Source organism: Trachemys scripta, chromosome 11 (genome assembly GCF_013100865.1).
Source record: "Trachemys scripta elegans isolate TJP31775 chromosome 11, CAS_Tse_1.0, whole genome shotgun sequence".
Lineage (NCBI taxonomy): Eukaryota > Metazoa > Chordata > Testudines > Emydidae > Trachemys > Trachemys scripta.
This window is the reverse complement of record NC_048308.1, coordinates 10622371-10637731: the sequence shown is the minus strand read 5'-3', so window position 1 is coordinate 10637731 and position 15361 is coordinate 10622371. Positions and strand designations below refer to the sequence as shown.

General features: G+C 41.7%; 1 protein-coding gene across 7 annotated transcripts in view; it reads right to left on the bottom strand.

The window, feature by feature from the left end:
- KALRN (kalirin RhoGEF kinase) overlaps positions 1 to 15361 on the bottom strand; it is a 739094-nt gene that overhangs the window by 374652 nt on the left and 349081 nt on the right. For all 7 annotated transcript variants that reach the window (XM_034786199.1, XM_034786196.1, XM_034786193.1 and 4 more), the window contains exons 7-8: positions 13396 to 13587; positions 3709 to 3840 (exon numbers count right to left, since the gene is read on the bottom strand). In XM_034786199.1, the coding sequence (XP_034642090.1) occupies positions 3709 to 3840; positions 13396 to 13587 (324 nt within the window). The remainder of the gene's footprint in view (positions 1 to 3708; positions 3841 to 13395; positions 13588 to 15361) is intronic.

The following is a 15361-nucleotide window of genomic DNA, read 5'->3' as shown; positions in this document are numbered from 1 at the left end:
TCCACTTATACCCTATTTTGAAGGCTTAAATGTGCATAGACCTCATGCTGTACCTACGCCCACGAAGAATCTCACCCCCTGTGAATTATACATAAGAACTCTATATATGAACAAATTAGTCTGATTCATGCTTCTTTCTTGTTTGCATTGAAAATTACAATCTGGCTCCCAGACACTCCAGGTGTTACTATGAACTTTTTATATAGCTAGAAATGAATTTTAAATCCCAAGTATCCTACCAGTTGGGCCTGCAGAATGCTGAGAGCCTAGCAAGTGACCAGACTAAGGTTCCCTCTGCAAATTAGTGGATATAGCTGAGCTAAATCAGGGAATGGTCTTCACAGCAGATGCATTGTGCCTCTTGGGACAAAGAATGAACTAGACTTGATGCAATCACATTTAGCAAGATGTTGTACTCATCAACACCAATTGGGCTTGACTCTAGAATCCTGTATTCTCCTCATCCTTCTCCTTTCCCCAGCAATCAGTACTAACATCAAGAGTGATTTAAAAAAAAAACCAACAGGTTGAACTAAAGGGGGCATCTCAATTACATTTGTTGACACAACATTCATTGATCATATTGGCAGTATAAAACAAACTCCCACAGGCCAGAGAAACCCCTGAAAAATTCCCCCTGTGGAGGGGGATATAAAGATGGTGGCTCCTGCATCAGCTCCACCATCTCATCCACCAGAGTTGCTCCACCCAGTATAAGAGGTGTAGAGGGGCCTCTTGGGGGTTCCATTAATCCCAGTTCTCTAATGGTGGAAGATCTTTTGCCAGCAGCATAAGCTAAAGCGGTCAGACCTAGGTAGCTAACAAACTGAACTGACTCGCTGTCAGTCCTTCCTCCCCTCCCCTGCATCCACTATCTGTGAGCTTTGCTTGGGTGCAGCAGAAACTGGGCCCCATATGTTTAGGGCCTGAGCAAAAGTGCAGTGAAGTCAAAGTGAGGCTCTAATGGCACTGTATGAAGCTTTTGGTGAGCAGCTCCAAAAAGCTTCACAATACCTTGTAACATAAACTTTCAGCAATATAGTGTTATCTGCATTATCTCAAAGAAGGAGTTCTGACTCCTGAACACCCTCCATTGCATTAAATAGGACTATTGAACTGCAGATTATATACGTAGAGATTTGCAACCATTCTGAAGAAAAGGAAAGGATAGCCCATGCCACAATTCTCACATCATTGCTGAGAGTTCAGCACTCTGACTATCCTATCAAGGAGGAGGAGGTGACAATGTTATAATATGTTGACAGGAAGCATCATCTAGAGGAATAAGTCCATGGATGGGAGATGGGACACCTGAACTACAATGCAAGCTTTGCAACTCACCAGTTGGCCTTGGGCAAGTGATGAACATATTCAGAGGTAACAGACTCAACTTCATCTCTGTTAAAATTGTTCAAATAAATCTATTGGGAATGTAATATTTAAATGATCTAAGCAACTATATGTTTAATAAGTCATAATGATCTCAGAAGAAGCTGCAGCAAAAATAATACACATTTTTAAAGGCTGCATTTAATAAGGACCTTAAAATGTACATACATATTGGAAGGGTTAAGGTCTGTAGGCTAATGGGTAAATGCTTGCTTTAAAAATGCATTCCACTTAGATTTTATTTTTAGAAATAAATATTTTTTTAAAAAGGAAATCTACTCAAAACTTAGTTTAAAAACAATATTAACACTCCGCTGAATAGACAAAACCCATAACAGCCCTAGTTACTTCAAGAAGTCACCAAGATTTTCTCAGTTTGCCTATATAGTCTGCCACACCTACAGTTCTTCTGTACAAGATTCAGTAGCAGTCCCATCTGGGGAGACATTGTACAAATGGTCCCATAATCATTGCAATACCCTCTGGCTAATGTAACTGATCTGGAAAGTGCTTTCAGGTACTTTGAATAAGAAAGATGATCTCTCTAAGCAGGTATCCAGCAGGATGAGTTTGGGACAGAGCATTAGCCTTTGTTCTGAAGTCTTCACTTGAAAGTTAACTATTATTTATATTAATACAGATTTGTGGGATTCAATATCAAAGACGAAAATATCAAGGGCATATAATGTAAGATGTAGCAGTGGGCTTTATTTAAGAACCTTTTAAGCATACATTATGCAAAGAGACTTTAATATACACATTTCCTTATCTTGCTGATATTTAATTGAATATTCTTTGTCTGGTACAGGAAAAGAAAGAAGCTCTTTCTAAACATCTAAAAGAGATCAGTCCTTCACAATTTATATGATGGAAAAAGTAAGGAGGGTGAGCTAGATCTACCCCTGCTGGTATACAGAGGGACAGATTCCACCTGCCTGTTCCAGTGAAGGCCACTGAACCCTGGAGGGTCCTTCTCTGGGGAGGGTAGGCAGTATTTCAACCATCATCCTCTCTTGCAAGCTCTGGCATGGAAAGGCAGTTTTAAGGTCCATTGGGGGGTGTATAGCAGGCAGAGGCTAGGGAGGAGTTGAATCAGTGCATCATCCAGCTCCCTTGGCTACACTGCCTTCCTGGCCTTCACAGGGCACATTTTAACCTACACTGCCCACCAGAGGAGAAGTGCTCAGCCTCCAGACAGATTTTCTGTTGCCTGGTACCTTGACTGGTCCAGTGACTATTACTACAGTTATTGTACATATTTCTACTAGCCAGTTTGGGAGAGGCTTTTGCAAGCACTGTAAGGAACTAGGTCCAGCTCTCTTTGACCAGAAAGCTAGTCAAGAATAATACAGGGCCTTCTGAGTGTGAGGAAGTAAAGAACAAGAAACGAGACCCTCTGATGAGAAAAAAGAAGCATTAAGCAAATTATGATACCTGTAGATTTTTTCTCAACATGCTAAGCAGACAGACTATGGGCACTGGTCTGTTTGCAGTGATTTGCACTGAACGTCAGCTATTTGTGGAGGGTTATTTCCTGCTGCAGCCTGGATCAATTCAGGGGCAAAAGCATAATGAAAATCTTTATAGGATTTTTGCCAAAGTGCCATAAGGCAGTTTTTAGTCTTAGCAACCTTGACATCGTCCTTTTTACACAAGCTCTTTAGATCTGAGACAGCCTATTTCTCTACTGAGAGCCAGCTTATACAAATGGGTATAACTTTAAGGCACAGTCTTTTACATCTTTTGCTGTAATAAGGACCTGGCATCTCCGTGGCTTCCTGTCTTGGGACTTTGATGATAGTGAAAAGAGCGGATAGCGGGCAAAGTAAATCAAATTATACCCTCTACCCACCATTAGAATAACTGCACTGGGGCAGGGACTCACTCCAAACAGAAAGCAATTTGGTCAGGGCTATATAGCAACTCCACTACTGTAGGATGCCTAAGAAAGGTAATGAAGCAGCCTGTCTCTTGGCCAGTTGGTGAGCTGCCCTGGCTGGCTACAGGTACCCCAGAGGTGTGGGGGTTGGCTACAGTTTGTGCTGTTACTCCAGGTTGACTTACTGCACTGGAGGCCCACAGCGTGGGAGCAGATCTGACCTCCTGTGTGAAGTCATGAGTAAAAAGATCACATATCTTTCGAGAACCATTTTAAAGGTTTATTAGCTTTAGCCCTACTAAGCAGTCAAATCAATGAGTCAGTGGAAAGTAAGACTGATTTATTCAATTAAAAATAGCTCCAAAATGCATAATCATATAGATATTATTGCTAAGCAATCTGTTAGCAGCTGTTAAAATTCTTCTCCTGGAAACACTTACCTCTGTGTAGGCCTGGGTCACCTGTTCATACAGAGACTGATGATGATGGATGGCCAGCTCCAGGTCCTGCATTTCCGATGGGAGGCCTCCTTCACTACACATTTTACACCAGGCATCCACACCTGAAAGGAACTGAAGCAATTCCAAAAGCAATCAGCAGAGTGTTTCAAACTCACTAGCCATTACTGTTGCAGAGAACCATTTACAGAGTGCCATAGATGAATGCAGCACTGAGCAGAAGGTGAACTGTGCCAAACCAATACCACAATGCCAGGAGTTTACAAGAGGGAACAAAATGGTACAGACCACACAGGTGATTGTGATCCTTAAACACTCAGAACTTTGTCGACCAGCTGGGCCTAAGGGAGGCTCTAGGAGGAGGAGGATTCGGTTTCTCCTGCTTTACATGTAAAGTGCATAGGCACTTTCAGAACAACTTCAGGAACCCCTATATGAAGGACCTTTGAATAACAGAGGAGAAATACAACCCTGCTTCTAAAATCAACATAAAAATATAGACCAAGAAGAAACAGTCAGTGCTCTAACTGCATGTAATATTGTCAGAACTCCCCAATTGTTTATGCTTGAGGTCCGCACAGGGGCAATTTTCCCACCAACAGCTCAGCACGGCTATTCACCTAGCCCTAACAGCACACACGTGAATAACAGAAAACTCCCATTAAAATCATCATTGACATTCATTTCAGCGAAAGGCGGATTTTCTGAGTGTTAAAGCAGTTCTCAATCCAAGGCTGGCTCAGGAGAATTGGTAATAGGATACCAAGACTTTCACTGCTGGGTCACCAATTTAAATCTGGCCCAGGTCAATAGCGATCAGTCATCAATACCACCAGATGGTGTTGAGTGGCCTACAGTATTTGAAATAAGCTGCTAGTCTCATTCCAGTTGCTAGTGGGCAGATGTCCACATTTAAAAACAAAAACAAAAAAAACCCTCACCACAACTGATATGAATTAGCACCTTTGTTGGCAGCCTCAGCAGAGAGGCCATAGATTGAATAGGCTCAGAGGATGAGACATCTTTTCACTCCTCGAGGTCCCCAGCTCAGGGCTGAGGCACCATGGCAGAACAATGTGAGCAAGTTCACACTTCTGCTGCCTGTTCTGTAACAAAAGGACTTTACTCTTCAGGGCTCACATCACTTTTTTAAATGGAGCCTGTGGAGTATGGACTGACATACCTTCTAATGTGTTCACATGTTGCAGACACCTAATTACCTAATGACACCTCATTACTCTTTGTTAATATTTCCTCTTCTTCCAGCTTCTTGTTAAACTAGCCCCCCCCCCCGCTTACGGATCTTTAAAACCATCAATAAAAGAACCAGCTAATAATACAACAGATGCAGCGCACCAGAGGCTGAATGTACAATGGCTACAAAACCACCCTCATGATCACAGCTTTATCTGTTCATGAAGTGCTCACCTGTGGCTTGTTAGCAAAGCACTCACTTAAAGCGTAGAACACTCTGAGCTTCAAAGCAAAGAGTTCCTATCCCAATCTCATCTGGAATCAGTGAGTTATTTTTATTATCAGGGTAATTTTATTCACAGTACTGTTTATAGTCAAGGTTTGAAAATGCCTGCATTATAAATCCTTATTTACAAGACACTGTGATTCAGTGATAAAAATAAATTCTGGACTAAAACTCCCATCTACTCCCACAAGGTACCTCTCTGAACAAAAGGAGTGTTTTCTGGAGGAAGGGATTGGGGGTCAGGACTCCTGGGTGCTGCTGTGTACACCTCTGCTGCTGATTGCAGTACCTATCTAGGTGACATTCACACACACTGCTGCCCAAAGCCTAAGTAATCAGGGAGACTAGTGCCAAATATATTGACCTTTGATCAAAAACATGCACCATAGGAAGAATGGTTTGACTCTGCAAGGTTTTTTAGCATCTAAGTAATCGGGTTTTATGCAGGGGAATGTGAATGCCACTAGCTATCTCATGTCAGGGCATGGGGCTGAACTGAATTCCCTGTAGGAGAAACCAGCATAGTTTCCTGCCACTAGAACGACATAATAATGGATCCAATGTCTTCTTTCCTGACTTTTAATCACATTCTCCCTCTCAGACCAGTGCAGAAACCTCCTGATACAAGCTATTCTGCTCACAGTCCCCAGATACCCACACATTCCCACAATGGGGCTACATAATGAGGAGGACCTTATGATGGTCCTCTGTACCTAGGTAAATTTCCACTTCTGTGTCTCAATTTATCCCTCTGTAAAATGGGGATAATAATCCTTACTTGTCTCACAGGGGTATTGTGAGGATTCCTTAATGTCTGTAAAGGGCTTTGAGAGTTGCATGTAATACATTGGCTTAGTGCATTAAATCATATCTGTAGTAAGGGCCCTATTGACTATAACAACATGCTCTTGAACTCCTGTGATGGAGGCCTGAGTTTGATGGGGTTGAAAAGTCCTGGGTTTGATTCCCCTGATAGACCGTTGGTATGTCTGGTGCCATCAATCCTGACTCTTCGATAAAAGATGCTATAAAAGTGCAAGTTATTATATAACCACAGCCACGATGCCAAAAACCACAGTGGCACTCAGGTTTAGAATGCCTGTTAGTGCAATGCATCCACGCATGGGTTGGAATTCTACAGTACCGGAGAACAGACCTCTGCCACTTGAGCTAATGGAGTAACTTCATTAGTGCCGTTATCCTCTAGAGGACCAACCCCTAGGAAGGAGTGTGACACACACTTTACTAGTGTGGATGGCAGGAGGGAAAGGGCTCAATTTTAAAAAAAAATTAACTTTGGCAAAGTATTAGTCATATTATGGCGCAATTAATTTAGGTACTTTGGAAAATGGCAGAGACATTAAAGTTTATCACAGTATGATACACTATGAAGACACAAGTGCCTTTACTACATGCACGTGTATTTTCATGCTAAATATATATTTACACAATAAAAATCGTGGTTTGTTGTGTTAAAAAGATGCGTTTAAAAATGTAAATAACTAATTAACTGTTAGGTTGGAATGGCAGTTCTGTAAGCTGTTACAGTCTATTGGGTGTGCAGAACCATTTAAATTAATTGCTTAAATACCTACTTATCCCATAGACTGGAACAGCTCCTATTGGGAACATAAAAAGCTGCTTAAATGTGATTTGAAATGATAGATCAAAATGGCTCTCTTAGATAACTGTACGTTTTACCAGCTTCCATGAAAGATTGAAACAAAAAACCCCTCCCCCAAGACATTTAAAAAAACAAACACAAAGCCTCGATACAAAAAGACTGTGTGTTTCTGACTTGACCCAAATAGGCCCTGTAAAGTCATAATAAGCCAGATTCACTCAGGCTGCAAACCCTGCAGTAGCCAGGTCGGGAAGGTCCCCCACAAGAAGGCAGCATAACAGCACACGCTCCTACTTACCCTTCCTCCAGAACATACAATGTGTGAGTGAGCAAGCTGAGTCTCATGCCTGCTATGCCTCAAGGTCTGTGACCCCTGACTGCCTCTCAGGTCAAGCTCAAACATTTTGGCGTTCCCTATTAGCTGAAATTCCTTGTTGAGTCCTCTAAGCGAGAAGTCACTTGGGGGCAGGTTCTTTTTCGTCTCTAGCTTCTTTATTTGCTGGCTCCTTCTCCTGCTTCAGGGACCAAGCTAAAATGTCCTAGATGTACCTGTTTCTGGATCCCTTCTTTCCTCCCACATTCCAAACATTGCCCTGCCCAACCCATCCCTGCCTGTGCACCCCATCTCACACTTTAATATAGAAGTATTAGACGTATAGAAGGAAAGGCCACCCCCCCTCATCCCACAATCAAATGAGGAGATCTCATATTTGCTTAAACTCAGAGACAGAGAGAATCATAGAGTTTAAGGCCAGAGGAGACTGATGATCTAGTCTGACCGCCTATATATCACAGGCCACCACCACCACCTAGCACCTATCCACTAAATCCAGCAACTAAAATTAGACTCACACAGCAGACTACACTATTATGTGTCACAGGCTGAGAATAGGGGGGAGCAAAATGTACTAGTGCCTCAGGTCCCTGCAGTGGTAGGGAAAAATGGCCCTGACTAGTGTAGATCCTAGCAGAGAGCTCCTGAGAGCATAAAGTCTGCCTGGGAGGGGGCAAACTGAATGGTCCATTGACTTTTCAGAGGATCAACATAAACATCCAAATTCTGCTCACAGATGCTGAATGCATGCAACACCTATTACTTTTAATGGGAGTTGTGCATATGCATTTCTGAGGACAAAACTGGATTCAAAGTTAATGGTTCAGATCTTTGGCCAACTGAAGAAGTTAATTTGTTCTTTCTGACAAGATTTTCAAAGTGAACACTTTAAGAATACTTTAAAACACTTTTAGGAACTACTATCAAGTACAGAAAGAACCTGGTATTTTCATTCCTGCCTCCCTTGACAGTCTATGGGCCAGAATCCCAGCTTGCGTAAATCAGCAGAGCTCCACTGAAGTCAAACAGGAATAAGGCAGTTTCATATACCTTCCTGGAACAGGCACAATCCCATATACCCTCCTGCCACAACATGGTGTCAATCATACTTAATAATATAGGACCTGATTCCTCTCTCACACTGGTTTTACACCAAATGCACCTCCATTTACACGGGTGAAGTTAATCCTCATTTATACTACTGTGAGAGGAAAATCAGGCCTGTCACCGTTTGGAGTAGGAGACATTGGGAAAACATGCTGTTGAATGCCCTCAAACTCAGACCCTGACCTGGGTGATGTGGGGGGTCTAGTACTAAGTATTTTGGCCTTTGATCAAAAACATGTACTATAGGAAGCTTTGTCTGACTCTCCAAGGTTTTTTTCTACCTTTCTTTATTTAGGGGGTTTTCTTTGTGATCTATTTGGTATTTACTTACCTTAAAAAAAAAAAAAAAAAAAAAGCTTTGATCTTAGAGCTCTTTCAGCCAAGTTCAGCTTGACCTGTATACACTTGACAGATGTACAGTACAAGATCCAGGAAAGCAAATGTGATTGTGAGGCATGCGAAGACGGAGGTGAAGTTCAGCTCCCAGCATGGTTGACTCAGCCTTTCATCCTCTCAAGCTAGACAAATTGAGTTCCATATAGTTTGGTGTACTGGAGCCTTTAAGATGAAACCTTGAAAAACAAAGGTCCTGCCTGCTCTGCTTAGATGTTACAGATACCCTGGTTCTTTTCATAAAAAAGTGTTGGCCTCTGTGTTTGCCAGGACTGTGGTGCAGTGGACTGCGTGCCAGAAGTTTGATTGCTAAGATTCTATTAGACTCCCTTCTGACTGGCATCACAGAAGAAGTGAGTTTAGGAGGGACGGAACAAAAAGAAGATAATGGTCTGTCAGACTCAGGGCCGGCTCCAGGCACCAGCGCAGCAAGCAGGTGCTAGGGGTGGCCAACGGAGAGGGGCGGCACGTCCAGCTCTTCGGTGGCGGGTCCCCCAGTCCCTCTTGGAGGGAAGGACTTGCTGCCGAATTGCCGCTGAAGAATGATCGCGGCTTTTTTTTTTTTTTCCCCACTTGGGGCAGAAAAACGCTGGAGCCAGCCCTGGTCAGACTAGATTAGGGAGGTTTGACCAGGGTCACTCGGGCACTTGGGGCAAACCACTATGGAGACCTAGGTCAGGCTGTCACGCTCTTCAGGCAGGGCACCATAGACTTAGGCTGCAGCAACAAGTAAGGCTCCGACAGCAAACAATCTTGTGTCAGGCCTCCCTTCCCTCAGGGTGGCCCTGGCAGGCGGCAGACTCTCATACAAGTTACTGGTGGCAAGTCTCACCAATAGTCTTACATCAGGTCTGCCTTCTCTTAAGGAGGTGCTGACAGGCAGCAATCTCTCAAAAACATTGCAGGTGGGGCATCAACTTGTGTCCTGCATCATCCTACCTTCCTTCAAGGAGGTGTTAACAGGTAGCACGCTCTCAAGCAGTTCCTTGCCCCAGGCAGGCCTCTCTCACAGAGAGAGCTGGATGTCTGTTCTCCTTCCTGTTCTCTCCAGCTGAGCGGTGCTTTCCCCTTCTAATACCTCCTTTCAAATGCAGGTATAGTGGGCAAGGCTGATAGAGCCCATAGCAGCTCAGTAGCCTTTTCTTGACCAGTGAAGGGTTTGTATTCCCCATTACTGATAGGCAATCCGTGCATCGGGTTGGCATGAAGAAGACAGAGTAACACCGTAGGTAAAATGGGTGGACATGACATCAAGGGTGGCACCATTTGAAAAGAGAAGGGTGCAATAAGAAACATGATCTGAGCAGCAAGCCAGGGCAGCCTTATTTAGGTCCAAGATGATGTGGATCAGAAATCTAAACCTTCTTTATTGTATACAGGTTGTTAAAAATAATCCATTTCAATAGGTATGTCAGATGGGCATTAGGCTCAGTCTCATACAAAATTCCTGATACCCAACATTTTGTAGGGTACCAGAGAGGTCGAATTACTAAATCCTCAGTGTATAAGTCATCGTTTATCCTATTACAGCTACTGAAGCAAGCCAAATATTTCAGTTCCAGCTGATGGAGCTGTGAGTAGGACATGCTGACTCCCACATCATATTTTTCCAGCATTCTGAGCTTATTGGCTTCACATCAATGCTCCCCTCCGACTGAACTGTCTCTTATTCCAACTGAGGAGCAACTGCCGCTCAGTGTTAACAAAATCTCTTGTTTTCTCAAGGCTGAGAGATTCCGGTCACTGTCAGGCAGCACAAACTTTTGTTCCTTTAAAGAGCTGCCAAGAGAAGACTGCATTTTTAGACCCTTTCTTTAAATTGTAAAGAAAAAAGAAGAGTTGTTGAAAGCGATGTTATTATGCAGCTGTTTTTAAGCTATGACTGGGCAAAGTATCTATTCTGATGATGTTGAGAGGGCAAGAAGACAACAAATTCACCCCAACTAATTGGCAGTTCAATCCAGTTTTCTATTTGTTATAAAAATTTCTTAGCAACACTTCATAAATTGCAAACAAGCCTAAAAGTTCAGAAAAATAGGAGATCACTCATAAAAAAAAGATAGTATTATTTTTAATGATATCTTTAAATAATTCTCATTTTATTTTGGATTGTAAATACTTCTCTTTTCCCATGTGAATGTATTCCTGGTAGAAGATTAACTGCCCTGCAGAGAGAGACTGGTGTCTAAACACTATGGTGCTTGATGTATCTGAAACATGACAGCCTGATGAAAGAGGGTTAGTGTGTGCAACCCTTATGCACATGGATGAGCACTTCCACAGAACGATAGGCCCATTGGAGCCAAGGGTGTATTTTCACATGAGTAAGTGCCTGGTAGGATGAGTAATGGCTCTACATTCTGGCCCAGTGTAAGTAGAAAATACAAAATCAAGAGAAATCTGCCATAATTCTATGGCAGAAGTAGTGAATATCCTGTTTACTGTTTGTGCTGGACTTTCCCTTGACACCTCTAGCTGCCTTCTGAAGCAAACGTTATTTTCTTCTGAGACCAACATTATTAGCAAATAAAATCTCAAGTAAGCATCTTTATCTGCATGAACACCTGTAATTTTAAGATACTCACCAACTTATTTGAAAACAAAACCAATTTCACTTATCTCAAAAGACCAAACCATGGGCCCGATCCTGCAAATGGATCTGTAAGGATGGATCCATGCAGATCCCATCGATTTGGGGCTGTGTATGCACACAAGGGCACATTGGCATAGATCCATCTGCTGGCTGTGTCCCCCTTCCAGGCTAAAACAGGACTGCCTAACGAAAACAGGATTCAGTTGTATCCTTTTCCCAGCAGGAAGTCAAAGATCACCAACAGAAGTCTCTCTTAGCTCATTGCAGAATCTAGTGCAATGATTAATGAAAAGCAAGATGCCTATAAACCAGAAAAGTCCCTCCGCCCCCCATCCCCTATCCTGCCTCATCTCACTGCCTCAAAGGCAGAAATATCTTAGGACTGGGTTGGAACCAGCAACCTCTTTGTCATAATGTGTAACACACATTTTATACCTCTTTCTGGGTTCTGCATACCTCTTCCTTTATTTTGTTAATTTCTGAAAGTTGGAAAATGTAACATTATAATCTGATGTTTATTTGGAATGTATTAATCTATGAAGGAGTTTCTATTAGGAAAAACTTCAATTGAGATTCCATCTACAATTCCTGAGGAGGTTATAGGGTATTGTACCAACAATGATTACCATGTCTAAGCTGACCCCACAACTGAATCCTAGTTGAGGAAGGCCTCCCAAGAGGCAAACAAAACAAAACAAAACCCAGACTAACTGCAAACATTATGAGGACTTTCACAGCAAAAGACTGCGAGAACCCCAAAAGACTGGCAAAAACAGCTAATACACATTACATTCTGCAGAAAGAGGATTCTTGGCACATTCAGATAAAAATAGAAATGACAGACTGTTAAATGCATCTGAAGAAACTTCAGTCTAAAAACTACATATTCTCCTGTGTAAATGAATCCCACAGCTTAGAGGATAATAAAAAGTCATATAACATAGCTGATCATGCTCCAGGTTTGCATATGAAACCTCAGGAAAAAATCTCCAGCCATTCAAAGCATGGGTTATTATGTAAGCATCAAACACATCCACTCATTGGGCTTGACATTAACTACTGAGTGAAAGGAAAGCGCATAAAAAGACTGAGGAGACAGCCTCAAAGCAATGTTTGTCAGCTGAAGGAAGAATGCCACTTACGACCAGCAATCAAAGGCAGACCATCACTTGCAAGCAGAGTGGATTTGGGCTTAAAAAGCAAAGGTATCATCCACAGGCAGACTTCAAGTTTTTCCTAGTTAAGAAATTATTAAACTATGTTATTTCCTAGAAGATATACTCCAGAACTTGATCTCAAAGGAAAGAAGAAAACTTTTGGAGATGCCCCAACTACCTTTATGGACTTCTGATGGTGAGACCAAATGAAATTAAAAACTATGGGGACTACTACAATATTAAAATAATAGTAAGGAATGTATTGAGTTTGATTAATATTAATTTGGCCTACAGCCCTTTGTTCTTACAAAATATAGTCTGGTATAGACCTGTATTATGTATATGCACGCAGACATATACATACATATTTCATTATCATCACTATTCTCCTACCCACAATAATCCTGAATTTATCCATAGAATAGAGATAGTCCTGGCAGCTGCACTGCAATGCAGAGAGCAAGGCAGTGCATTGCTGTACCAATGAACCTCACCTGGGACTGGGGAGGATCACCTGTAGGGGAAAAGGAGTGTTCATTAAGTCCTAAGTCTTTCTTCTGAGATTACCAATAAGGAAACCGATTTGTGTCAATTACAGTAGTAGTGGTGGTATTGGTGATTTAGACGCTTGTCCACTAGGAACCAGACTGAGACTCCCAAATTCACTGCATATAGACAAAGCAGGCATCAGATAACAGCAACAGAGGGTCCTGTGGCACCTTTAAGACTAACAGAAGTATTGGGAGCATAAGCTTTCGTGGGTAAGAACCTCACTTCTTCAGTTGCATCTGAAGAAGTGAGGTTCTTACCCACGAAAGCTTATGCTCCCAATACTTCTGTTAGTCTTAAAGGTGCCACAGGACCCTCTGTTGCTTTTTACAGATTCAGACTCACATGGCTACCCCTCTGATATCAGATAACAGTTTGTTTTAGTGGTTACCAACATGGTTGTAGACAATTTTCCAACTCACTGTAACTCACCTGCTCAGCCTTCTGGTGAAATACAGCAGACATGGCTAGGATGGTACTGCGCTCATCCAGAGCTGCAGCAAAGCTCTTCCATTCTTGATCCAGCTGGGTAGAGATTTGTTTAATTTGCTGGGAAGCGTAATGGCCTGCCTCTGAAAGCCTGGATGCAACCGACATGATCCGATTGATGTTGACGTAGGCATTCTGAAAATTAGAAAAAAAAATAAACAGAAGGGAGAAATATGGCCATTCTGCATCTTCATTGCAAATTCAAAACACCATCAGCTGGAAGGATGCAGAGAAGTTGGGGTGAGAACAATCAAGCAGCCTTTTAAATATGCATGAGTTGTAGTTTGTAGACATACTACCTTTCATTCTAAAAATAAATCCCACAGGAATATTTTAGCACATCTACTCCATCATCTATTTCCCCCTCACACACACATTTTATTTATTTAGGGAAAATCATCTGCCATACCTGAGATGTCTGGTACCCAATTAGCTTCTTATCATTTCCCCCTCTCTTTATCTTATTCTAGGTATTTCAGGTACATTCATTCACAATTCTGGGTGTAAATTATAATTGCAGAAATGTTTACATTCTACATTTCAAGAGATCAATGAAATCCCTTAAAAGAGGGGTGCATTGTCAAGAGATGGGCTAATACAATTCCTTATGGAGAAGTCCTATAGAATTTTATAGGGATTATACCAATATTGTATAGAAATTTAAGAAGCTATATGGAAATTCCTATAAAAGTTATATAGTTAAATGAAAACTATCTTTTCTATAGTTTTTTTAACCCATCCCATAGCAGGGATAACATTTTATATTACATTCTAAATGTAGAAGAGTTCAAAAGATTTATTGAAAGCTTATCATTTTCTGTTTGTTTGATGGGAATTTTCCATCGGGGTTGTACTCAGCTTGGAAGCTCTGAAGAGCCACTTTGTTATCAAATGGAATTTCATGAAGCCATTACACTGCAGCATGATACCCCAATGTTTCATTACAACATAAGCCTCATAACAGAGAATCATCACAACAATATATTGATGCACCATCAAAATGCCAGTGTCAGGACACTGGATAGCAACAGCCTTATGGTTTTCTGGAACTTCTTTGATGCAATCACCTCTGTCTCCTTCTATTCCTCACTGACCGCTGGGAAAGGCCCAGCAACTTAGGACTCTACCAGTACTCTGTATTATCCAGCTTTCTTAACAAAAGAGAGGTGGGCTCCTGTGACAAATGTAGCCTGAGATCTGGAAGCGCATTGGAAACTCCAATCAGACCTGAAGAATCTATGAGAGCCAGAAGATGAGCATCACTGGTCTAACAATTCCACAACTGGGAAGAATGCAATTTGAATTTCTTGGTCACAAAATCATGACTGACTGATTCAAGAGCTTAACATGTACATAAAATAGTCTTAGGTCCTGATCCTGCAAACACTTGAGGTCATGCATGACTCATGTATGTGAGTAGCCCCCGGTGATTTCAATGGGACTATTCACATGCCTGAAATTAAGCACACATTTAAGTGTTTGCAGGATCAGGACCTCAGTGTGATAGAGATGCATAACTTCAGTAGGAATATACAGCATGCATAGGTATTAGACAATTCAAATGCAAATCAGCTATTAATATCATTTGTGCCCAGTTACATATAGCAGTGCAGCATATAGTAATATGGACCCATGATGGCACCAGCTTCCATTATAAGCCTTATTTTTGGCCCCTCTCTTTGCTGCTCCTATGGCCTTGGATTGTAAATTTTGCTCGGCTTGAAAATATCAGAGTAATTCTAAAGGCAAAGGAGATGTATTCATTTATTGGTGCAGTTAGAAGAAAATTAGTAAAACTGGTTTGGAGTTAGAATTACAATTTTAAAATTGCCATGATTTGGATTTTGACTATTGTCCACTGTGGAATGTGTCTTTGGGTCCCTCTAGCTCAAAAGTGGTAATTAACCTA